We start from the raw sequence: 26583 nt of genomic DNA on the forward strand, positions 1-26583 counted from the left end.
CTGCCCCCAGATTCATGTCCCCCCTCCATCTCTGCCCCCAGATTCATGTCCCCCCTCCATCTCTGCCCCCAGATTCATGTCCCCCTCCATCTCTGCCCCCAGATTCATGTCCCCCCTCCATCTCTGCCCCCAGTGTCATGCCGTCCCCTCCTTCATCTGCCCCCAGTTTCACGTTCCACCTCGGTGTACACATTAAACTTACCTTCTCCTCGCTCCCCCGCAGCTCTCTCCGCGCCTCTCTTTCTCTCTCACACAGAGTTGTAGGCGCGATTTGACGTCATCACATCGCGTCTACACAGCGACTAGCAGCAAAGCAAGGAGCTGAGCTGTGACAGCTCCTTGCTTTAATCGCGTCAGTATTCAACTCAGATCTGCGTCTCCAAAAAAAGACACAAAAATTAGTTGAATGAGACATACGAGAAAAATGTTACAGCCCTCAAAACCGCACATACAAAAAAAACCCGAATATGTGTCTGGTCTTGGACCACAAATTGGCCCAGTACTGAAGTAGTTAACAACTGGCTGCAAGCCTTCTGCATATATTCGGCTGTTCTGGGTGAACGCTTCCCATCCTTGTGTTCTGGTTTGTACCAGCATATTGACATAGTTTTGGAGGCATACCGAAATTTTGGTGGTACTGCATGGCTGTCTTATGATGAAATGTTCAGTCAGAAATTAGCTATTCACCCTTCTTTGAAGTGGGGGGTGAAGGATGTCGGTTTGTGGCTCCACTTGATGTTGCCACAACGTTCATTTGGGGGCAGAGCAAGTACCTCTAATTCATTGAGAAAGGGGGTATGCTTTGCCTTCAATGAGTCTTCATGCAAATGGTTGCAGAATTGTCGCGATAAACAGTTAGAATAATGGCAGGATTGCGGGGCCATTTGAGGCTCCGCCTTTTGTTAATTTTCGTCTTTCCCCTTTGGGGATTGTTCCTAAAAAAGAAACTGGTGACTTCAGGCTGATACATCATTTGTCTTATCTGCTTAATTCTTCATCAAACGATCTGGTGAGTCAGTCTGAGGCCACAGTGTGCTGCGCCTCTATTCATGACGCATTAGAGTTACTTCGATCAGTTGGTCAGGGTGCTTTAATGGCGAAAGCGGACATCAAATCTGCTTTTAGGTTGTTACCTGTAAATCCGAAAGGCTTTAACTCTTTGGGTTTCCAATTTGACAATACATTTTATTTTGACATGTGCCTGCCAATGGACTTTTCATTATCTTGCCGTTATTTTGAAGCCTTTTCAAGTTTTATACATTGGGTTGTTGAACATGAAGAAAGTTTTGCTTATCTATTACATTATTTAGATGATTTCTTGTTTTTAGGTAAATCTGTAAATAGTTGTTGTTTGATGTTGAAGTTTTTAGAGATAGTTACTTTGTTTGGTTTGCCAATAGCTGAAGAAAAGACAGTTTACCCATGCACAGTTTTGGAGTTTCTGGATATTGTGATAGATGCGGACAAAATGGAATTCAGATTGCCTCAGGAGAAGTTGGATAAGATGCGTTGTTTGATTATCTTTTAGCTAAACAGAAATCTACCTTGAAGGAATTGCAAACATTATTGGGCATGCTCAGTTTTGCATACAGGGTAATTCCAATGGGCAGGGTTTTCTCCAAGAGGTTGTATTTTGCAAACAGGGGCCTTAAGTCACCAGGGTCTCACATTAGATTGAATAGGGAATTGAAAGAGGACCTGAGTATATGGTTGGAATTTTTGTCTAAATTTAACAGATGTACACATTGGCAATCTGAATTTGCCCCTGCAGCAGAATTTAATTTATTTCCCGGATGCAGCTGGAAGTATTGGCTATGGAGCCTTACAATGGTGAGTGGTCAGCTGACTTGTGGCCTCCCTCTTGGGTGACTAATGGTGTAATTAGTAACATAGTTTTAATAGAATTGTTTCCTGTGGTAGTGTCAGGAGTTCTTTGGGGTCGCAAATTTGCAAACAGACGGATTATTATACATTCTGATAACAAAGGGGTAGTGTTTGCAGTAAATGTGCTTTCTTCCAAGTCTGGCCAGGTAGTGAAGTTTTTAAGACACTTGGTTTTATGCTCTCTGATTAATAATATCTGGTTGAAGGTAGTAGGAATATTATAGCAGATGCTTTGTCTTGTTTTCAGCTGGTCAGATAACGGGAATTGGTGCCGGACGCTGCCAAGGAAGGAATAGCCGGTCCATGACACTTGTGGGATCTAGTCTGGGACTAATTGCTCATTTTATAAAATGTTCATTAGCTCCGAATACATGGGCCGCTTACTCGGCCACATGGATGAGGTGGATGCTTTTCTGTAATTCAATTCAGGTTGATTGTTTGAATATCAGTTTGTCAATGGCTTTATTATTTGTTTGATCTTATCAACAGGAATTTATCCTTTTCTTCTATTTCCAGGACATTATCTGGAGTTTCCTTTTTTCTTCGGCTAAGTGGAAGCAGATCAATTAATAGTTTTTACCCGGTACAGGTGGTTTTAAAAGGTTATAGGAGAGCTAACCCGTCTAAGGATACTAGATGTCCTATCTCTGTTGGCCTTTTAGGTCAGCTATGGGTTAAATTGAGTCAAATTTGCTTTGATGAGTTTGAAGTGCATTTGTTTAGGGCTACTTTTGTTCTAGCCTTTTTCAGCGCCATGAGAGTTAATGAATTTATTAGTAAAAGTAAGAGTTTTGTCTGTGCTTCAGTTTGGTGACATTAACCACTTCAGTACCAGGCCATTTTGTGGTCCAGGACCAGATACATTTTAGGTTTATTTTGTATGTGTGGTTTTGAGGGCTGTAACATTTTTCTCGTATGTCTCAGTCAACTAATTTTGCATCTTTTTTCGGGGACACATAGGGCTTTATTTTTATGTTTTTATTTTCAAATGTGTTTTAAAATTTTTATTATTTTTATATCCGGGAAAGCATAAACAAAATAGGAGGGAAATTGTCTGGTTTTCAATATTATTATTATTATTATTATTATTATTATTATTATTATTATTATTTTTATATTTAATAACACAGTGTCACTGAAAAACTTTATAATATAGTTTTTCCTCTCCGTTACTGTAATTTTTATTTTATATGGTGTCATCGGGGGTGGGGCTATAACCTTTAATAACGGTGTTTTATTAGCGTATTTTATTTACATTTTTTAAAAAACTTTTATTATATATATATGTAAGGGGAGGTAATAAATCTTCCCTGCCATCTCTGTGGGAGCTCCGGCTGAAGTTACAGCCGGCTCCCAGCTTCAGTAGCTGCACGATCTCTGTGCAGCTACTGTGTTCTGACTGGACGTACCAGTACGTCCTGTCAGAACTAGGCAACCACTATCCGGACGTATAGTCTATGGGCGGTCCGGAAGTGGTTAAGATATTTGAAGATAAAATGTCAGTATGCATTAGGAGAAGTAAAACAGATCAGTTAGGTAAAGGCTCAGTGATAGTTTTATATCCTTTAAATAATTATTTATGTCCGCTAGTGAACTTGAACACATGGTTGAGATTAAGGCCAGCTGTGGAAGGCCCACTGTTTATTCATGCTAATGGTTCTCTGGTTACGGTGTATCAATTTAATGCTGTATTACGTAAATGCCTGATATCATTGGGATTGGGTGAGTATAAAGTTACTTCACATTCTTTCAGAATAGGCGCTGCTACTGCAGCTGCTAATTTAGGGTTAGATGAGTCTGTAATAAAACAGGTAGGTAGGTGGGATTGTAGTAGATTTAAATTATACATTCATCCTGAGTTGATGATTTAGAAGTTGTTGTTCTTTCTTCTTTTTTTTTTAGGTAATCAGTTAGTTATTTGGATTTTGGGCCATTTGTTTATTCACTGGGCTCAAAATAGGGCCCAGAACAGAAGTTACACGGAAAACCTTTCCTTTGGCTCTTCCATGGTTACAATTTTCTGGTATGGTTATAGGGGTTTACAATGGAAGGGTTTAATCAATTTGATTCATGCTCTTAATGTTTTGTTGATACATTCAGGAGGGAACAATGTGGGCAGAATAAAAACATTTGGATTTTTTGTGGCAAATGAGAAGGGACTTTGCTTTAATTAAATGCATCTCTCCCAATACTATTTTGATATATTCAGAAATGGTCCCAAGGTTTATTTGGTTGAGCAAGGAGAATGCTTTTATTGAGAAGATTAACCCCTTAGCGACCTTTGACGTACTATTACGTCATGGACGCGAGGTACTTCGCGCACCATGAAGTAATTGTACGTCATGGTGATTCCGCCCGCTCACTAGCTGAGCGGGCGGAATCGGAACTGGGTGATGGCTGTTACTGACAGCTATCACCCTTTTCCATAACCTCCGGTCGGTACTTTTACCGATCGGAGGTTTTAACCCTTTGATTGCGATGGTCAAACATGACCACCGCAAACAAAGGGTGCCGCAATCTCTCCCCCCCCCCGCCGGCACCCCCCGCGGTGAGATCGGTGGGTGCCGGTATCTGTAATATGTAGTCTGGGGTCTGGTTAGTGACCCCAGACAGCCCTGAGCACTCACTTACCTGGTGATGCTCCCGGCGTCTTCTGGAAGTGAGTCTGTGCCGTCCGCACAGCTCACTTCCTGTTTCTCGAGTGAGACACGTGCAGGCTGTCACTGCAGCCTGTGTCTCAGTCTATAGTAGAGAATCAGTGATGCAATCATCACTGATCCATGTGTCCCATAGGGACACAAGAACAAGTAAAAAAAAGTGTAAAAAAAAAAAATAAAGTATTTGAAAACAATTAATAAAGTTATAAAGTCCCAAAAATCCCTTTTTTCTATAAAAAATGAATTATGTAAAAAAAACACAAGAAATTAATAAAAACAATACATATTTGGTATTGTCGCGTCCGTAACAACCTGTAGAACAAAACTGAAACAATATTTAATGTACACAGTGAACGGCGGTAAAAAATAACGGAAAAAACCCGCCGGAAGTAGTGATTTTTCGCCATCTCACCTTACAAAATGTGCTATAAAAAGTGATCAAAAAGTCATATGCACCCCAAAATAGTACCAATAAAATGCACAGGTTGTCCCGCAAAAAATAAGCCCTCAACCAACACTGTCAAGCGAAAAATAAAAATGTTACGCCTCTCAGAAGATGGCGATGCAAAAATCACTGATTTATGTCCCCAAATGTGTTTTTGTTCTGCAGACTTAGTATCGCATAAAAAAATAACATAAATGAGATATCGCCGTAACCGTACCGACCCGCAGAATAAAGGTCACATGTTACTTATACTGTATGCTGCATGGCGAAAAATGTAAAAGGTAAAACTCAATACCAGAATTGATTTTTTTCTCTTTTAAATCCAGCAAAAAAAGAGTTAATAAAATGTAATCAGTAAGTTTTAGGCACCCCAAGATGGTGTCATTACAAAATACATCGCATCCCGCAAACAACAAGCCCTTATATGGCCACGTCAGCAGAAAAATAAAGAAAATATAGCCTCTACCAATGTGAAGACAAAATCACGCCAAATCGCCAAATCATTAGAACACAACTGGGTGCGGCAGGCAGGGAATGTATAAGCTGTGCGAGCGAATATCAGGGGACACCCCAGATTTACAGCTTATGAGGGAAAATATACCAGAAGTGACCCCCAAAGTGACCCCAGTGTGACTTCCCCAATCATAGGAGCTACTGGGGGTACAGTAGGGAATTTAGTGTCTGCAATGTCCTCCGCACCGCTTATATATTCCCTCTTCGCCATCCGCTGTGCAGTCACGTCCAGGATACTAATACTCACTACACCCCCTGATAAATTCTTTTAGGGGTGCAGTTTTCAAACTGCGGTCACTCCTTTGGGGAATCCACTTTTCTGGTACCTTACAGGCTCTACAAACATGACATGGCGTCTAGATACCAAACATCTGAATCTGTGCTCCAAAAGCCGCATCGCGCTCCTTCCCTTCTGCCCCCTGCTGTGCGCCCAAACTGCAGTGTATGCCACATGTATGACACTGGTGTAACCGGGGTAATGTCATATGTGAGTATAAACTGATATTAGGGCACATATATGACACTGGTGTACCCGGGATAACATATGTAATGTCATATGTGGGTATAAACTGATATTAGGGCCCAGCCAGACACAGAAGGGAAGAAGGTTATTTGGTTTTTGGAGCACAGACTTAGACGGTTTGGTTTTTGGATGCCATGGCACTTTTGCAGAGACTCTAAAATTTCCCCTACAAAATGGGGTCACTTCTTGGGGAATTCCAGTTTACTGGCACCTCCAGGGCTCTGCAAAAACAACATGGCGCCCAGAAAGTCCCTCTAAATCTGTACCCCAAAAGCTAAAAAGCGCAGTGCTCCTTCGCTTCTGAGCCCTGCTGTGTGCCCAAGCAGCAGTTTATACCCACATATATAATTTTTTTGCCCCTCGGGAAGGCCCACTTAATAGTTTTAGGAGTGCAGGTCTCTGACAACACAAAGTGGGTGCAATACATTGGATACCAAAATGGCATATTTCTTTAAAAATTTCAATTTTTGGGAAGCATTTTTAGTCTCAAAATCATAATACCACTTGATACATTCCTTGACGGGTGTAGTTTCTAAAATGGGGTCACTTTTGAGGGGTTTCTATTGTATTGATACTTTAGGGGCTCAGCAAATGCGACATGGCACCTCAAAACTATTCCAGCAATATATGCCCTCCAAAATCCAAATAGCGCTCTTTCCATTCTGAGCCCCAACATGTACCCATACAGCAGATTATGATCCCATATGGGGTATTGCCGTGTTCAGGGGAAATTGTGTAACAAACTGTGGGGGGCTCTTAATTCTCTAACTACTTGCAAAAATTAAAAATATGGCGCTAAATGGACGATTTATTGGAAAAAAAGTAATTTTTCATTTTCACATCTCAATGGTAAAAAAATCTGTGAAACACCTGTAGGGTCCAAGTGCTCACTAAACCCCTTGATAAATTCCTTGAGGGGTCTATTTTTCAAAATGGGGTCGTTTTGGGGGGGTTTCCACTGTTCTAGCACTTCAGGGGCTCTCCAAATGCAACATGGTGCCTGAAACAGATTTCAGCTAAATTTGCCCTCCAAAATCCCAATAGCGATCCTTCAGCTCTGGACTTTACAGTGTGCCCATAGATCACTTTACATCCACATGTGTGGCATTTCTGTAGTTGGGGCAAAGTGCTTGACAATTTGTGGGGTGCATTTTCTTTTTTAACCCCTTGTGGAAATGCATAATTTGGGGTTAAAGCTACATTTTATAGCAAAAAATGTCACTTTTCCTTTTGTTGGGCCAATTCTGTTACACTCCTGTAGGGTCAAAGGGCTCACTAAACCCCTTGGTAAATTCCTTGAGGGGTATAGTTTCCAAAATGGGGTGACATTTTGGGGGTTTCCACTGTTTTGGCACATTGGGGGCTCTGCAAAAGAGACATGGTGCCTGAAAAGTATTCTAGTAAAATCTGGCCTACAAAATCCAATTAGCGCTCCATCCGCTCTGAGAGCGACCGTGTGCCCGTACATTAGGGTACCAGCACATATGGGGTATTGTCGTGTTCAGGAGAAATTGTGTAACAAAATGTGGGGTGCAGTTTCTCCTTTAACCCTTTGTGAAGATGAAAAATTTGGGGCTACAGTGACATTTTATTATAAAAAAAAGTAATTTTTCATTTTCACATCTCAATGGTAAAAAAATCTGTGAAACACCTGTAGGGTCCAAGTGCTCACTATACCCCTTGATAAATTCCTTGAGGGGTCTAGTTTCCAAAATGGGGTGACATTTTGGGGTTTTCCACTGTTTTGGCACCTTGGGGGCTTTGCAATCGGGGCATGGCGCCTGAAAAATATTCTAGCAAAATCTGGCCTACAAAATCCAATTAGCGCTCCATCCGCTCTGAGAGCGACCGTGTGCCCGTACATTAGGGTACCAGCACATATGGGGTATTGTCGTGTTCGGGAGAAATTGTGTAACAAAATGTGGGGTGCAGTTTCTCCTTTAAACCTTAGTAAATGTGTAAATTCTAGGGCTAAATGAATATATTAGTGACAGAAATTGAAAAATGTAAATTTGACCTCCATTTTGTTTTAATTGTTGTGAAATGCTGAAAGGGTTAAGAAACTTTCTAACTGCTGTTTTGGATTCTTTCAGGAGTGCAGTTTTTAGAATGGGGTGACTTTTGGGGGGCTTTATTAGAGAGGCCTTTCAAGTTCCCTTCAGAACTGAACTGGTCCCTTGAAAAATGTGTTTTGGAAATTTTCTTGAAAATTTGGAAAATTACTGCTTGACTTGTAAGCCTTGTAATATCTGAAAAAAATGAAAGGGTGCTTAAAATTTGATTGCTACATAAATCAGAGACATGGTTAATTATATTTATGAAAAAATTCGGGTAGTATGACTTTCTATTTGAAAGGCTTGCAATTTCAAAGTTTGAAAACTGCATTTTTTTCAAAATTTTCACCAAATTTCCTATTTTTTCATAATTAAAGACAAAACATATCGACGAAAATTTACTACTGACATGAAGTACAATGTGTTACGAAAAAACAATCTCAGAATCACTTGTGTAAGTTAAAGCGTCTCAAAGTTATCGCCATTTAAAGTGACACATGTCAGATTTGAAAAAAGAGGCCTGGTCCTTAAGTCACTTTTGGGCTGTGTCTCTAAGGGGTTAAAAAGCGAATTAACAGGGCGATGTCCAAATTTTTGCCCTGCTTGGGAGGTTTAAGCTATAGACATAATGATCTGGAAGGTTTTTTGGTTGGATTTTTTCGCAATGATGGAGTCCACTTATCAGATATTGGATTGGATATTTTTAATATTGGTCTGCAGAATGCAATTGAGCAAGGCCTGCGGTGCTATGGGGGGGCCATGACTTTCTGAGTCATGGCTTGTGGGAATTGTCCCCCAGCTAATGCTGGGGGGGACTGTGTCTAATTAATTGTTTGGTGATCATTAATTGGTTAATATTGATTTTGGTTAATTATTGGTTATTTAATAAAATATTTTATGGTTATTAACTATTCATGTAACCCCTTAATAAAGGCATCACGGCCAATTTTTATCCAATGAAGAATTTGGTGTGTTTGTGATTTTATTTCAGGTAATTGGTATAAATGGTAAGTCATTATTTGTGCATATGGGCCTTTGTGTAACCATGGCTGGTTATGGCTATATACTCCATATATACCCTCTATGATCACCCAGTTAAAGGGGTTGTCTTCCCACTTAAAGGTTTTGTCAAGCATCAAAATAATTTTTCATAGCGATGAGCTATTCATAGGATAGTTCTTCAGTATGTGATCTGTGGAGGTCCCTGGACCCCTGGACTACGAGCAGATCAGCTGTTTCAGCAATCTCCAGACACCAGAAGTGACAGCAGAGCTTGGGGGGGGGGGGGGGGCGGGCGGGCGCAGCTCTTCTCGCTCAAGTAATAGAAGCGGCACTATGCTCCCCAAAGCCACCTCTGTACAGTAGTGTGAGATGAGGAAAGAAGAATAATACAAATAGACTTGGCTTACTGAGATCCTTCTGTACCTGTTCCAATGCTAAGGTCCCCTACCAGTCTCTGCACCTTTTGGTCTCTGTTCACACTTAAATGTGACCGCACAGCAGATCTCTGACATTGACTGTGGCTGTCACAGGTCCAGGCAGCAGCAAGTACAGAGACTGGTGGCACTGGAAAGTGTAGGAACAGGAGCTTTGGGGGTATTCTGAGACTAAGATATTGGTGATGTCAATGAACTGTGTGGTGGCCCCCATTGATCAGCACAGATGATATATCCTAAGCACAGGTCATCAATCTCTCAATTCCATAAAACCCCTCTAAGGAGAGTATTTTTTTTTTTTTCTTTACCATTTTGGACTGGACAACCCTTTAATAGAATAGTAATGGCAGCCTTCAAGACTGGAAAACAAATGCTGTAGTGTATTATATAGGACGTTGTGACATAGGGAAACATGGAAGCAAATGCTACTCTGAACAGGTGAATAGATTAGATTATTTTGGGCTCTCTTTCGTGCTGTCTGTTTGCTGGGTAACCCTCCCGTCAGCTGATAACATTTGTCCATTTACCTTTCAGTAACCATGTCTCAAGCTGTCCAAACCAACGGTGCTCAACCACTGAGCAAAACCTGGGAGCTAAGCCTATACGAGCTGCAGAGGACACCACAGGTAGTCACCCAGATATGCACTAGGAACACATCTCTACATCTGTTATACGTCTGTTCACACAATCCCATTTCTTGTAACAGGAAGCGATCACAGATGGCCTAGAAATTGTAGTATCACCAAGAAGCCTGCACAGTGAGCTGATGTGTCCCATCTGCCTGGACATGCTGAAGAACACGATGACAACGAAGGAATGTCTGCACCGCTTCTGTGCAGACTGTATCATAACCGCCCTCAGAAGTGGGTAAGTCATGATCAAGGTTTCTCTCTCACACTTGTTTTGCAGGTTTATTTTGTCTTTATAATTTATTAAACAGGTTTTCTGGGCTAAAAATATTGATGACTTATTCTAAGGCTAGGTCATCAATACCAGATCAGTGGAGGGGACGTCCAACATCTGACACTCAAATTGTTCCGCAAAGAGAATGGAGTAGATAGCTGTCAGCTCCATTCTGAGCTGATCGGCGCTATCCTGATCTGATCACTATACCGAGAACAGAGCTTTTTTGTTTTACACCAGGGCTCCATAGCTTTTTCACATGTATGATTACTGCCCTTTACAAAAAAGATGCCTGGCAATATCACATGTGGGATTGTTGATAGTGATACTTGCTTGATATTGGGGATGTTGATGATCAGCATATTGTTGGGCAAAGCTCAGTGTAAGTCACATGCAACTCCCTTGAAATGTATAAGCATTTTTTTTTTTTTTTTATTTAGTGTCCTGCTAAAATGGCGATTCAACAGCACGCCAAGGACATTTAAAGATGGTGCTTTCTCAGTGGCTGAACGGTTTCCCTAGCGGCAGCGTCACTGCTGTTATACAGAGTGGAGACATCTTTAACCCCTTAGATCCGAACACCATTTGTGAGATGTTTTGATTACTTCCAGTTTGTGGTACTGGATGGTTCCCGCACGGTGGGGTTGACATCTAGGACACCCATCAGTCAGGCATTCTTCAACATGTGCAAGGATGTTAATGCTTTATTCAACACCATGTGGGGAAAACAGCATGTTTTAAAAAAGCATGTGTGGATATTAAAATTGCCATGTATATTTTTAAAAACACATTTTTGGTTTTTTCCTTTGCTTGTTTGTTTTTGTGAATATATTCTTACTGGGAAGTGTTATGTCTTGGGACCAGATCGGGCAGACTTTCTCAGTCAATATATATTGTAACAGGATTAGCTCAGGGATCGCAGTCTCCTCAGGGAGACAAGCACTTTTTGACACAAATATGACAGTCCAGTCCAGTAGAATGAGGTTTAACTGGCCGCAACCAGTTTTATTCAAAGTTGTGCAGGAAAACCAAATAAATACAAAATAAAATCCTAGCTGTCCGGCTTCTACCTACAACACAGGTTACCTAACTATGAGAGCTGGGCCTTCTGCACAGCTCCCTGAACACAAAATACAGCAGTATATACAGACTCTTCATGAAACCAGGAATTAACCCCACACATCTCAAAACCTGCAGTGGTTGAGTGGAGTAGAGCCACACCCAATACTCCTACTCCAGCAGCCGGAACTTTCCACCAGGGTTTTGATCACACCCTTTAGCAAGGAACACTGTTTATTTTTCAGCTGCATTTAGATCATATAAGACAGGAACCTGGGAGAAATGTATACTCCTTCTACCACTTTGCCCCTGGTCCTGTCACAATATATATACATACAGATACACTTGCACTTTCCTATATATAATATATATACATACAGATACACTTGCACTTTTCTATACATATATATGTATATAAATAGATATGTGCATATATGCTGTGTATAGATGTATGTATATATCTGTGTCTATATTTACACACACGTATATACAGATAGGTGTGTGTTGATAATAATTAGCTAATTCTGAAACATAGAGGCAATTGGTGAAATAAAAAAATAAAAAAATGAAAATCCCACAATAATGAAAGGAAATGAGTCGCTAAAAATGGCCTATATTTTGAACAAAATTTTTATTCGAACCATGGTTTTTTTTAACCACTTCCGGAGTGCACATTATAATAATAATAATAATAATAATAATAATATAATAATAAATTTTATTTATATAGCGCCAACATATTCCGCAGCGCACATTGGGTTTTTACATCCAGATAGTGGCTTCCTTATGTAACAGTACATCAAAACAGTCACAATGGAGTTCACAGCCATTACTCCCAATATTAGCGTGCACGGATAAAATCTGCCGGTTGCAGACAAATAAACATGTATGCAAGAGAAAAAAGGTATATCCAGCACGTCTATGTTATCAATTAAAAGTTAGCTTTTAATAGCGAAGATAAATGTCCATAAAAACTTCAAGTCATGAGACGAGCATATTCAAACAAAGAAAAAAGATTTTTCACAAGGACCTACCACACCGACGAAACCAACACATCAACGACTGACGCGTTTCAGGCAATGCCCCTTACTCATAGCCATCTTTTTTCTTTGTTTGAATATGCTCGTTGTCTCATGACTTGAAGTTTTTATGGACATTTATCTTCGCTATTAAAAGCTAACGTTTAATCGATAACATAGACGTGTTGGATATACCTTTTTTCTCTTGGTGATGGTACATCCTTGCAGTTTGAGCGCTGCATATACAGCTATGGGCGCCGCCATAATGCGGCACCCCTCTGACCCAGCGGTGATGTGATCCGCCAGGATCAGAGTCTGTTAGAGCTGGTGGGTCCTACAGAATCCAGATCAGCTATATAGTTATGGGCAGGAGGCTGTATTCCTTCTGCAACTGGGGCTAACTGTGCAAGCTTCAGTTACAGGGAAAATCAGCCTCTATCACCAAAAAAAAAAAATCATGATCAGATGTCTCCAAATGTCCATTATGACCTTATGGGAACACAATGTAAAAAAAAAAAAAAAAAATGAAACATTTTTTCCCTCATCTTTTTGTTTATTTTTCCCAGATATAAAAAAAAAATTAAACATGCAAAAAAATAAAGCCCTATGTGTCACCAAAAAAAGACGCAGAAATGATAAAAATGTTATACCCCCAAAACCGCACATACAAAAAAACCTGCAAATGTTTCTGGTCTTTAACCAGAAATTGGCCCGTTACTGAAGTGGTTAAAGAATTTTTGATTTTTTTATTTTATTTTCCAATGTCCCGCAATTTTCACTCTAAAGCGTAATAGCCGTTCACTAAAGCCTAATACTTGTGAATTCTGTTGGGGTTTTCATTACAGCAGTGACCTCATCTATATTACAGACAAGGCAGACAGCATCACAATAGAAGGTCACACCTCTACAAATGACACTCTAAGGGGCTGTGCACACAGAGTTAACACGAGCGCATTTTAGCATAATACACGTGTAAAAATAACACTCCCATTGACTTAAATGAAATTTTAAAAAACGCGCCAAAAAACGTGAAGTCAATGGGAGTGTTATTTTTACACGTGTATTATGCTAAAATGCGCTCGTGTTAACTCTGTGTGCACGGGCCCTTAGCGACCTATCATTGCTTCTTCTACTGGCCGTAGATGATATCACAGTTTATCTACTCCTTCTCCTTGCATCAGGCATGTCCTGAAAACTCTCCCATAGACCTCAGTGACTTGGCTTCAGACTGTTGCTGCCTATGGCCATGATGTTACAGTAAATCATATAATTGTAATCACATACAAGAACTAGAATAAAAGCAGCTACAGTCAGAAAATAAAAACTGATTAGAAGAAGGGGTATATTACAGGACTTCATCTGCTGTTGAACAATAAATGTACAAGACTAGTGCTCTATTCTGTTTAACGTATGGGTCACTGATGTCAGGTGTTGGAAATTTCTCTGAAATTGCTGCCCTTTTTTTAACACGTTGAAGAAATGTTTCAAACCATTTGAAGAAATCTTACTTTCCTTGGAGTGTTATTGTTTTAGATTGATCAGTCTTTTTCCCACAGAAATAAGGAATGTCCAACATGTCGTAAGAAATTGGTATCTAAAAGATCACTACGACCAGACCCAAACTTCGATGCCCTTATTAGTAAAATCTATCCAAGTCGAGATGAATATGAAGCTCATCAGGAAAGGGTTTTGGCCAGGATCAGCAAACACAACAATCAGCAAGCGCTAAGCCATAGTATTGAGGAGGGCCTAAAAATACAAGCAATGAACAGGTAACTTGGGTGATTATGTAAGCTGTGATGTGCAAAAATTAGGTTTATTAACCCAGGTATGTGCTTCTGTCACTTTACAACTTACTGGCAAGTTTAAAAACTGATCCAGCATAAATGTTGCAATATTACTAGTAAGGACTTAAGGGAGTTATCAATTTTTTCATTTTTTTTTCTTTAAATGGGTCAAATAACAGGAAACATCATTGCAAAACACTTCCTAATATATATCCTGTTTAAATGCGGCATAGTTTATCTGATTTATTTTCAGGTCATTGACTTCAGCGGTGACGTTTTGTTTGCACGCTCACTACCCCTCCCTGTGTGCAGTGCAGTCAGCAAACAAAACGTCATAGAAGCGCATGACCTTGTGGGAGTGATTTTATTACCTATGATTTAATTGCAGTGGAGTGGTACACAGAGTGAGATCAGGCAGCTGAATCATGGAAAGTATAGTTTATCCACAGATTCACTGCATGCAAGTAATAGTGATACAAGGAGCTGCAAGTAAAATAAAGCCAAGCAAAGGGTGTACATGGGAACACTGAGTATTTAACACTGCTGTGGATGTATCTGCAGATAATTTTTTTTGAAGCTGGATAACCCCTTTAATATTCTAGTACAGACAGGGAAAGCTGTGTAGTCTAGGATGGATCATCAGTATAAAAATCCTGAAATACCCTGTTAATTTATAAATACGACTGTCACGTTTCACTACATCAACAACATAGTGCAGCATGTGGCGCACAGAGCTCGCGAGGAGTCATTCTTATTATAAACTCATGTATATAAACATGCTAATATTTTTCTGTGTTGGCGCATAAAACAATAGGTACTTAAGGAAGCTAATAGAGAACAGTAGCTTAATGACATATTGGCTAATAAAGATCTTCATTACTGCTGCTCCAGCAATAGCATTATGAATTGTATTACTTGATGCTTGATTTATTTATTTATTTATTTATTTATTTATTTTAACACAATGCAGTGCCCTAGTTTCTTTTAATCTTTTTATGGTATCAGAACAAAATAGTTTATGTAGTTCTAGGGTAGATGTAAAATAATTTGTACTGTAAGTTAAAGCAATGTGTTTGACTGCCAAATGACATTGTTTTCACTACACAGTTAATTTGAAGCTTTATGGTGGTTTTTAGTGCAGCTGTGGTTTATACACCTGATAAAACAGCGTTTTTTTCTGATGCCATAATAACTATACTGTAATGCCTACAGTAACTTGTATTTTCCCTATTGTAGCCAATCTATCTGCCTCACCATGATTGCTTTGTTGGTAACGGGGCTTAGAAAAGTGGATGTATTTGTCTAGCTCTCTATTTACCAGATACGTCAATGGAACGGAAAAAAGCTGTCGCAAAGACACTTCACAAACCTCTCAGGACAGTGTTTGACTTAAAGGATTTTTCAGGGACTTATTAATGAATGATCTATCCTTAAGACTGACGATGGTCCGGGACTTGGGCCCCCTGGCAATCCGCAGTTTGAAGCCTCTTAAAGGGATCCTATCATTGGATACCCTTTTTTTTCCTGACTAACACGTAGAAATAACCTTAAGAAAGGCTAGTCTTCTCCTACTTTTAGATGTCCTCTCCGTGCCACTGTTCGGTAGAAATCCGGATTTTCATCGGTATGCAAATGATTTCTTTCACAGCACTGGGGGTGTCCCCAATGCTGCGAGAGAAATCTCAAGCGCCGCTTCTATCTTCTTCAGGAACGCCCTCTCCCTGTGTTTTCTTCCGTCCTGGGTTTCAATCTTCTAGGCATGCGTAGTTGGGCCTCGGGCAGAGCCAACTGCGCATGCCCACGGCCACAAGAAAATGGCCGCTTACACCAGCTTACTTTGTAAGCAGCCACAAGAAAATGGCCACTTACATAGCTTACTGTGTAAGCGGCCATTTTCTTGTGGCCGCAGGCATGTGCAGTCAGCTCTGCCCAAGGCTGGTTGCCGGGCCAACGGCGCATGCCTAGAAGATTGAAACCCAGGATGGAAGAAGACTTCACGGGGAGGGCATTCCAGAAGAGGATAGAGGCGGTGCTGGAGAGTTCTTTCACAGCATTGGGGCTGCCTCCAGTGCTGTTTGATCGCTGGGGACTTCCCCCAGTGCTGCAAGATAACTGATTTGCATACCGAAGAAAACTGGGATTTCTACCGAACGGCGGCGCGGAGAAGACATCTAAAGGTAGGAGAAGAATAGCCTTTCTTAAAGCTATTCCTACATGTTAGTCAGAAAAACAGGGTATCCAATGATTGGATCCCTTTAAGTACTTACCAGGTACAACACTGTACATAAACACACAATGGCTGTGCTTCGTCTATTCATAGGACTGAGCTGCGATCAGGCCATGTTATCAATGAACATAATATTGCATGGCTAGGGATAGGTTATCAGTTTTAAAGTCATGGAAAACCCCTTTAAATACTCACAAACTTATCAGAGACTGCAACATTTAATACTTTTTACGCAAATTTTTGCTATGCGAACTCCAGCAAAACTGACTTTAAATAATGATAAACCTCCCCTATTTTGTACATACTAAATGGATGTAAATGTGTAAAAACCACAAATTTGCGAAAGTAAATATGTTATGTAATGTGCGGTATTTAACTCCGTAAAAGTTGTATATAAGTGTTACTCTATTTGACTTTATATTTTTCTGCCGTTTGTTGAAGTACAAGAAAAGAATATTGTAATATTATGTTATCCTTAAAAAACCAATGTAATGTTTAATACTTTTATAAAATGATTTTTTTCCCCATATTTTGATTATCATATATTACTAAAAGGGACAGCGAACGCGACATTTCCTGTGAGTTGACCTATGTACAACAGCGCACTAAGTCCCTATAGGTTTGTATACATATGAGATCCCATATGCTCTCCAAGAAGAAATGTTTCTATAGAAAAATATCCCTTCCAAATGGGATGTGACTGAGAATGCTACATATTGTCCATGCAGATTCTTACTGATAAAATTAGAAGGTTTATTGAGGTATAATTAGGGCATGCTATGGAGGCTTTATTATGGATCTGTACAGCAATGATCCATCATACAGCCACATGCTTGAGATCTCAACAGAATAAAACTGCAAAGACACGTTTTCTGTAACTATTGGTATTAAATCTATCCCCCTGAGATGAATGCACAGGTAATTACTAGAGGTATCTTCTGTTTTGTGCTATGTACAGGGAAAGGAGAACATTCTAATCTGCTTACCAGTTTCTTCTTCTGGAAATAAACAAACCGCAGGAGAAGAACATTATGGTAAGCCAATTTAGAATTTTCTCTTTTTAGCATCAAAATATTTCTTTAGCTGCAGCATAACATTTATCTTAAACATTACAACATTTGTCAAATATATCTGAAAGCCTAAGAACACATTTCTTATGAGATCTGTGCAGAGTACAGCCCAAAAAGCTGAACCTGGATTAAAGGGGTCACAGGCCTACTTTATGTATCCCCAGTGCTCAGGGCCACACATTGCCAGTTTGTAATGGGTTAGCTCCTGGAAGTTCATGCACTGCAATTTTCAGTAGCGGTCAAGTAGATGGATTTTAACAAATTCCACCCACAAACTCAGTGCAAAGTGCTGCTCTCTGTCAGTATCTAATAACAGGGATGCAGCAGTGACGGCAATGGACTGCTGCAGCCAATCACTGGTCTCGGCTATTGTCACGTAATGACATCACTGCTGCAAATAAACATGGGTGGGAAGCAGTGGAGACTTATTTTAAGACTGTGTATGGCTGTTTTTTTTTTTGTTTTTTTTTTTTTTGTTTTTTTATCTTAGAGCAGATAGCCCCTTAGCTCCTTGGACAGGATGGACCACAAGACCCTTCCTCAGTGTTATGTGGTCCTTGATTTTGAGAGTTGTAACTTTATTCATTTATATCTCTGCTCACTCTGGACTTAGGAGTCCAGTGCGTGGTCATGCTTGGTGGTTGTTACCTCTGTATGCACACACATACATTGTAGGCTGTCAACAACTGGATAGACCCATCTATTGGACTTCTATTGCCAGAATAATCGTAGATGTAACTGAATAAATGACAAATTATATAGAATCTTTTCCAACGAAACGATATATAAATGTGCTCAGTAGCATAGTATAGGCAGATCCGACTACCTATTCAGTGTAATAGCACATGAAGATTTATTCTCTACCATTCCAACTTTCATAAAATAAAAATGTGGCTAGACATTATGGCTCAAATAGAATAAGTGAAACTCAGAAGTGGATTGTACATATACTTGGTGGGTGTATAACAGTTCTTAAAATACTCAATAACACCATATAAGGAACATGGAAGTATCTCTTGCCTAAAAAATAGCTTCATATTAAATATACGCCAAGTTAATAGTACAGTGGGACGTTCATGTGTTTGGGATATGCATGCCTCTGTAAACATTCAGATTATTAGGAGAGACTTGTGCAGAAAAGGGCATAAGCCAAACTCATGAACTATGAAGTCCCACCTATAAAAAGAATCACCAAATCTGGGCGCTCTTACCCTGGCATGGTTTTCAGAGGTATTTTTATTGATCTGCTTGTGTAGATTTGCATAAAAGGGGATCTGTCGTAATTATTTAGGATCCTAAACTGCCTCTATGGTAGTATAACAGATGGGGATATATTTATAAAGCTGCCTATATATAATGTTGCCGATGTTGCATTCTATATTCGATGAGTTTATAATATCACCAGTCTCCTCCTTATCTTGTCTGCATACCTTATATGTTATATAGAGAAATTAGGGATGTCCATCATGGCTGAAGGATGGGTTCGGAGACTAGACTGTGTCAGGATAGCAGCAGCTATGACTCTTCGAGAAGGATTATCCGACAGTGTTCGCTGTTTTACAAGTTCAGTGTACACACAATGCAGCATCAACCAGCTGATACAGGGGCATCTCTATGAATCTATTCCTGACTGTTTTAAGTTTATAATCTCTTGTGTGTAATTTGATAAATGGTGGACATTACTGAAAGAATGGCTTTTTATTTCAGGTTACAGAGAGGAAAAAAGCAGCAGGTAGATAATGGGAGTGGAGCAGAAGACAACGCAGACAGTTCCCACTGCAGTAATGCTTCTGTACACAGCAATCAGGAAGCAGGACCCAGCAACAAGAGGACTAAGACCTCTGATGATTCAGGTTTAGAGTTGGACACAAACACTGAAGCTGTCACTATGGATCCTGCGCTGGATGGATCCAGTGAGATAGAATTGGTGTTTAGGCCCCACCCTACACTAATGGAGAAGGATGATAATGCTCAGACTCGGTAATAAAGTAAAACTGATATTTGATTCCCCTCCCCCTCAATTATGTAGCTATGTAAATAAATTGCAGTCCAGGGCAGGAGTTATTGACATGCTGATTTAAACGGGAAAAATTATAATTTTTTTGATCTTATTGTCTCTGCATTAATGTGATCCTGAAATGGTGTAAGATCAAACCATAGATTTAGTGCAGTCTGTTGTTCTTAAAGGGTTTTTACCCCACTAAAAACACGTATGGGCTGTCCACAAAATCCATCCCAGTAATCACAAGAATGTGGGTTTTCTTTGTCAATGGAACATGCATGACCATCATAAAGTATACTTGTATGGGACTGACAGTGCTGTAATCGGCTTCTCCAGCAGTCTTATAGAAGTGAATAGAATAATGATCTTGCATCTCATACTTTACTCATTATTATTTGCATGTTTATATTTGTGTATTTTTTGCTACTACTTCATGATACATTGTTTAGTTGACTTGCTCTAGTATTACTATTGACACAGGTTCAGCAACAGTCATGTTTTATCATCTGCCACATTGGATATGCTGCTTTGGTAACATTAGCTTGTTCTAAAGCTGAGCACATTGATATGATTTTGTGGGTTAAGATGGGGTCAAACTTTAATTCACTTGCCAATTATGAGGCATGAGTGTGATATCATTTAATGTGCCCAGTTACATAAGTAAGATAAGCAAGAGGTTGCTTGAAGATAGGGTGGCATATACAGTGTGAGGGACCTTCCAACATTTGTACATTTGCTACCACACTTGTCAATACACAAAAATGTCTCATTAACTTCTTTTTTATGTTAAAAGGTACATAAAGACCTCTGGAAATGCTACGGTCGATCATCTATCCAAATACTTGGCGGTTAGGTTGGCTCTTGAAGAATTTCGAAGTAAAGGAGAAACAAATCAAATGAGTCTAAATGCTGCCAGCGAAAAACAGTATACAATATATATTGCTACAGCCAATGGACAATTTACAGTGAGTGTTATATCATTATGCAGGGGGCTACGGCTGATACTTCACTAAGTGGCCAAGTTCTAGAATAGTAAGAGTTAAATAGTTCTAAGTTCAAAGTGACATGACATACACCTCAAAGCTCCAGCTAGAAAGAAAACTAATAAAAGTTGTGGTCTCTAGCCCTTCTCTCTTCCTCCACTGTTCCAGTATTAAGGCACTCCTGTCACTGGTGATGGTATTGGGTGGATGAAGCCCATTTCTGTTCTCGACTGGAAGGGACAAAATTACTTGTGTTTTAATGTGAAATCTTAATATAAGAGTCAGGTATTGTTGTTTTATTCACATTTACTACCATGATAATTTCCAGTTTGTGCCTACACCAATATATCCAATTTGCAACAATGGCATTGGAAGTTTGTGTAAGATACTGAGAGTATTAATACATTAATAGAACAAGAGAGCAAGTAGGATTGCTAAGTTTTCCCTGATGGTAAGGGACATGTGCTAGACAGTAATGGAGTTAGATTACTTACCCGTGAATTCTCCACAGTACATTGTAACTCTGAGACTTTCCAGATTTTACATGCTCTTAGGTGTGGACTGGAAGTCAAGTTTTTCTGTCCATTTGAGTCTCCTATGAATACATATTTAGAGACTTGTTTGTGGACCACATTGGTGAACCTGTGTGATTTGGAGAGGTTACATGGATTAGTGGAAGAACAAGAATGGAGATGATAATTCAATAACCACTGGCAAGGAAACTAACTTCGCTAACTAATAGAGATGAGCGAACACTAAAATGTTCGGGGTTCGAAATCCGATTCGAACAGCCGCACACTGTTTGAACGGGTTTCGAACCCCGTTATAGTCTATGGGGGGAAATGCTCGTTTCAGGTGTACGCAACATTCAATCAAATTCTACTTACCAAGTCGATGAGTGAGGGTCGGGCTGGATTCTTCTCCCTGCGCAGCGTCCCCGCGTCCTCTTCCGGCCTTGAATTCACTCTGCCAGGCATCGGGCCTGGGCAGAGCCGACTGCGCATGCCCGCACTACAAGCAGACATGCGCAGTCGGCTCTGCCCAGGCCCGATGCCTGGCAGAGTGAATTCAGAGCCAGAAGAGGACGCGGGACGCTGCACAGGGAGAAGACTTCTAAAGGTAAGAGAAGAACCAGCGTTGATTAGCAATGTATAGTATTCTGCCAATCAACGCTGGTTCTGCATCGAATCTTAACTTCGAACAGCTAGTAGTACTCGATCGAGTACGAGTATTTCGAATACTGTAGTATTCGATCGAACACCTACTCGATCAAATACTACTTGCTCATCTCTAAAACTAACTTTATTTATTGTTATGCAGTTGTATACACAGCTTCTGGCATATATATATATATATATATATATATACCTGGACCATCAGTCCATTCCCATGCTTGTGAAATAATAACTAAGACTGTTTTCTTCTAGGTGTTAAATGGTTCGTTTTCCTTGGAACTAGTCAGTGAAAAGTATTGGAAGGTGAATAAACCAATGGAACTTTACTACGCACCAACTAAGGAGCACAAATAGTGGAGGACACACTGCGGCAGGGTCTCTTCCCAATCTTGAAGACTAATGTGGACTTTGCATTTCTGAAGCCACTTCTGACCTGAGAGACATTTGTCAACTTATTTGCAAAAACTATTTTGTGACAGTGTTTTTGAAGACTGCCTCTTGGAGCAAAGGGACTTCTTTGACACAAGGACTTTGGCTTTATCTAAAGATGCTTCTTGTTATTTGTATTTATTTATTTGGTAAAATGTTGGTAACTGATAAGTATGCATTGTATGGGCCCAAATATAGTGTTGGCGTAAGCCAGACACGTCTCCTATAAACTAATGCTAGCTATGTAACAATTCTTATGTTTTGGAGCACAATGAATGTATCAAGTGGGCACATATATGCTCCATCATTTACATTGTACAGAACTGTACAGCAGATCACATTCAGAAACTTATACTAACCTTAATTTTCAGAAGAGCACATAAAATTTATTCCCTCCATTTTACATCTTTCTCATTGAAACAGACAAGGCTTGTGCTGCATCTTAATGGTTAATACAGGGAAATGCTGTAATGATTTTCTGTGCCATGTCTATTCAACGTTCCTGTAGGCATGTGAACATATGATTTTATACAGTTGTGAAGGTTTGAGAGACATTAACTCCAAGTAGCCTGCGAAAGTTAGTATAATGTATAATTCGATTGTAAATAAAATTACTTTGAGTTGGCATGAGTCATTAATCTAAGCTATTGTCTTACCATTTGGTGCTTTTCAGGATGGTAATGCACTGCAATGTATTAAAGAGCTGGTGTGGGACCAACTAAAACAGGTCAGTGGTGGGAAATCCTACAAGATGATAAAAGTAGCAGTAACTGCAATATCAGTTCAGCACTTGTCAGTCTTTGTTCACCAGGCCGCAGGCGGGCACGCTAGTAAGCAGCATGGGCCCTAATAAGCACATAATACACTGATCCCAGACTGTCTTTGCAGTGTACCACAGGAGAAAAGAAGCATTGCACGATTGCAAGCATGTCCACGATAATGAATGGACATGACAGGTTCCCCCCCTTTCACCCTTTAGTCTAGCTAATTTATGAACAAGGACAGGGCCTGCTGTAGCATTTCTAGAAACTATAACAATAGATTTTCTACTCTAAACATTTTCAAGCATCACGGTGTGTTTGTGTGGTTAGGGTATGTTTATATGGCAGAAAATGAAGAGGAGTTTGAGGCAGACATTCAACACAGATTCCTCTTCATTTTCTGACCCTAATGATTGGGCAGCGACGACCTCTGTGGTAGGATTGAGCATGACGCTTATTTTTTTTCAATGTCCTGCTTTGATCTCTGCCTCCCATTGAAAACAAGGCGGAACCTGGTACTGATTTTGAGGTACCCCTTAGTATAATAGTAGCACTGAAACAAATATTCATTAAAATGGATTTTGAGGGGTTTGTCTGAAGCAGCTCGAGGCTCAGGGGAGTATATACTGATATACTGGGGGGCACTGGGTATCATATTATATAGTGTAGGACCACTGTGGAGCCTTATTCTGGGGGCCCTCTGGGGCGCATATTGTACTGCGTTGGGCCACTGTGGGGAGCATTATATTAGGGAGGGTCCTCTGGGAGCATATTATATTGTGTTGGGCCACTGTTGAGAATTATACTGGGGGTGGGGTAATGTGGGCAGGTCCTATTATAATGTGAGATTTATTCTTCTGCACTGTGGGAACCATATTATACTGTAAGGAGCATTATGTGTGTGGGGGGAGGGGTCCTGTGGGAAGGCTTTTTTGTTGTGGGGTATATTATATTGTGTGGGGCTCAGGGTTCATTTTAAACCATGGAGGGCACTGTGGAGCATTACATATGGGGCCCCTTTTTGTTAACATGTATTGCGGTCGAGGAAAGCCTGGTTTCCCGACCACCACTATTATGGTGGTCTGAGGCCCCTGCCATTTCCAGCTGGCTGTGGGCGCCATAGCTGCTCCAGGCCCAGTCGCTGACGCATCCCCTGTGACCACAGTGATTACATCACTGCCTGGGCTCCCTTGTGGTGTCCAGCAGTTCCTTGGCTTCCTCTTCCTGCCTCCTGGGTGACTTCATGGGCTCCAGGGAACACAAGCATCATGATGTCAACCTGCCCCATGTGAACATTGAGGCCAACGACAAGCCTCAGTGGTCCCCCAGTGCCTGTAATGTTACCCATGAGGCTGGAAGGATTCTGGGCTCGTTCACATCTGCGCCCGGGACTCCGTTCTGCAGGTTTCCGTTTCCTGCACAAAACAGAGCAGGAGACGAAAATCTGCTGGCGTCTTTCAAGCCCATTCATTTGAATGGGTTTGAAAAGTGTCCGACCGTGAGCACCGGTGAGCGTTTTATGCTCTCCGTGGCAAAACCGTTTTTTTTAAACCGGACACAGAGTCGGACATGCAGTACTCTGTCTGGTTTAAAAAACTGGTTTCACCGCGGAGACCTCAAAACGTTCACCGCCGAACTCGGCATGATAGCAGAAGACGGAAACCTAATACGGAGGGCCAAACGCTGGTGTGAACCCAGCATCAGAGGGACCGCAAGACATCCCAAGAAAGCCAAGGAGAGGTGAGGCAATGTGAGTATAAGCATCTAATATGTTTCCGCACCTCCCCCGGGCCTTTCCTTATTATTATTGCTATTACTCGAGTTTGAAGATTATAATTGTTGGTCATGGGTGGCAAACACAATAAGTTTTAGGTTTGGGTTGAATCTGAAACTTTTGGAAAATTCGGAATGGATCCTGTTTGTTCTGAACCAGTTCCCTCATCTCTATATATGATAAATACATAATTACAAAAATATCAAATTCCAGCACATAAGTGCAAAATATCAAACCCACTATAAGCACTACAGTCACCTCCCGTGGAAAAAGTGAACAATGTAAATGACAAAGTGCAACACCATATACATACAAATACATAATTGTGTTTCATAAGCGTAAATAACTACAATTATATAAATAGTGCCACTCACCATAACCAAATGCTCAATAACTATCAACAAATATATAAATGTATCACATTTCATAATATAATTATAATAAAAACAAAATATGTCTAAAAAAGTACAATCCTAACACCAATTCATATAAACAGCGCCAGAAAACAGAATGCCAAATAACTGCCATAAAACGCATAAATACATTACATTTCAACGGTTATTATAGATTAATTTACTTTATAGAATTTGCATTTCCTGGAGGCAGTACACAAATGGGATATATTCCTTTGGTTACAATTAAAAGAGACAGGTTTTCAAGCAGTTAAATCATCAATTAGAGAACCAGAACCTCCTATAAGAGACCTACTGAGTTCTTTTATAGTATAAAAGCAATAGAAAATAGGAAAATGACGGACGGACATCTATAGTCAGCGCTTTTGGATGAAGATGCAATGGAAGCGCGAGAGAAGAGGCGGTCCGGAAAAGAAGACAGAGTCATCGCTGGAGAGTTCAGGGGACACCTCCAGTGATGTTTGAGCACAGGGCAACGCCTCCAGTGCTGTCTGAAAATTCATTTACATATGGAAAAAAGAAGATAATTGTAAGGAACGGCGGTGTGGATCAGAACAATCAAGGTAAGAGAAGAATAGCCTTTCTTAAGGCTATTCCTATGTGTATTTAGTTAAAGGGATCCTATCTTTAAAACACAATATTTTGTGACTAACACATAGGAATGGCCTTAAGAAAGGTTATTCTTCTCCTACCTTTAGATGTCTTCTCCACGCCGCCGTTCGGTATAAATCCCAGTTTTCGGCAGTATGCAAATGAGTTCTCTTGCAGCACCGGGGGCGTCCCCAATGTTGCGAGAGAACTCTCCAGCGCCGCCTCCATCTTCAGGAACGGCCTCTTCACGCGTCTTCTTCCGGCGCTGGTGGTCAAACTTCTAGGCCTCGGACAGAGCCGACTGCGCATGACCACAGGCCACAAGAAAATGGCCACTTATTTACTATGTAAGCGGCCAATTTTCTTGTGGCCGCAGGCATACGCAGTCGGCTCTGGTCTTTTTAGGTTTTCATGGGGATATACTCCAAAGGAAGGTAGATACAGTATCAGCACTGTTCATGCTCTTGCAAATGTGGAGCTGGCTCTGCATGGTCATTGCAGAATATCTTATCCATAAAGGCCACAAAATGATGTTTAATTTCAGGCTTCTTTCTTAGTGTTTGTTATAATGGATAAGGCCTGTTCCCAGCTATTTGGAAGCCTAACTCTAACAGGTTGAAATGGTAAGGGTGCAGCACAATGGTTAGATTCAATTTTGGAGAAGCCATTGTCCATTATTATAATAAACTCTTTGTCTTCCATGGACAAGGTGAGTCTGTCATCATCCTGCATTGTGCAAAACATTGATTTCCCCAGGTCATCATCATAAGGGGTATGAATGACATCAGGAATCTGGATAAAGTTAGGGAGCCTTTCTTACATCTTACGTCTCCCCCCTCTCCTTCTGTCTCTATCCCCCTTCCCTCATAGATTGTAAG

General features: G+C 40.4%; 1 protein-coding gene across 1 annotated transcript in view; it reads left to right on the forward strand.

Annotated features, from left to right (window-relative positions):
* Positions 1–22791, forward strand: part of RNF2 (ring finger protein 2) — a 26116-nt gene extending 3325 nt beyond the window's left edge. Inside the window, exons 2-7 of the mRNA XM_075286712.1 lie at positions 10047–10138; positions 10219–10379; positions 14050–14265; positions 19285–19557; positions 20373–20544; positions 21990–22791. Coding sequence (XP_075142813.1) covers positions 10052–10138; positions 10219–10379; positions 14050–14265; positions 19285–19557; positions 20373–20544; positions 21990–22091 — 1011 coding nt within the window. The 5' untranslated portion in view covers positions 10047–10051 and the 3' untranslated portion in view covers positions 22092–22791. The remainder of the gene's footprint in view (positions 1–10046; positions 10139–10218; positions 10380–14049; positions 14266–19284; positions 19558–20372; positions 20545–21989) is intronic.
* The last annotated feature ends 3792 nt before the right edge of the window (positions 22792–26583 follow it).

The sequence above is a fragment of the Leptodactylus fuscus genome, chromosome 9 (assembly GCF_031893055.1).
Source record: "Leptodactylus fuscus isolate aLepFus1 chromosome 9, aLepFus1.hap2, whole genome shotgun sequence".
NCBI lineage: Eukaryota > Metazoa > Chordata > Amphibia > Anura > Leptodactylidae > Leptodactylus > Leptodactylus fuscus.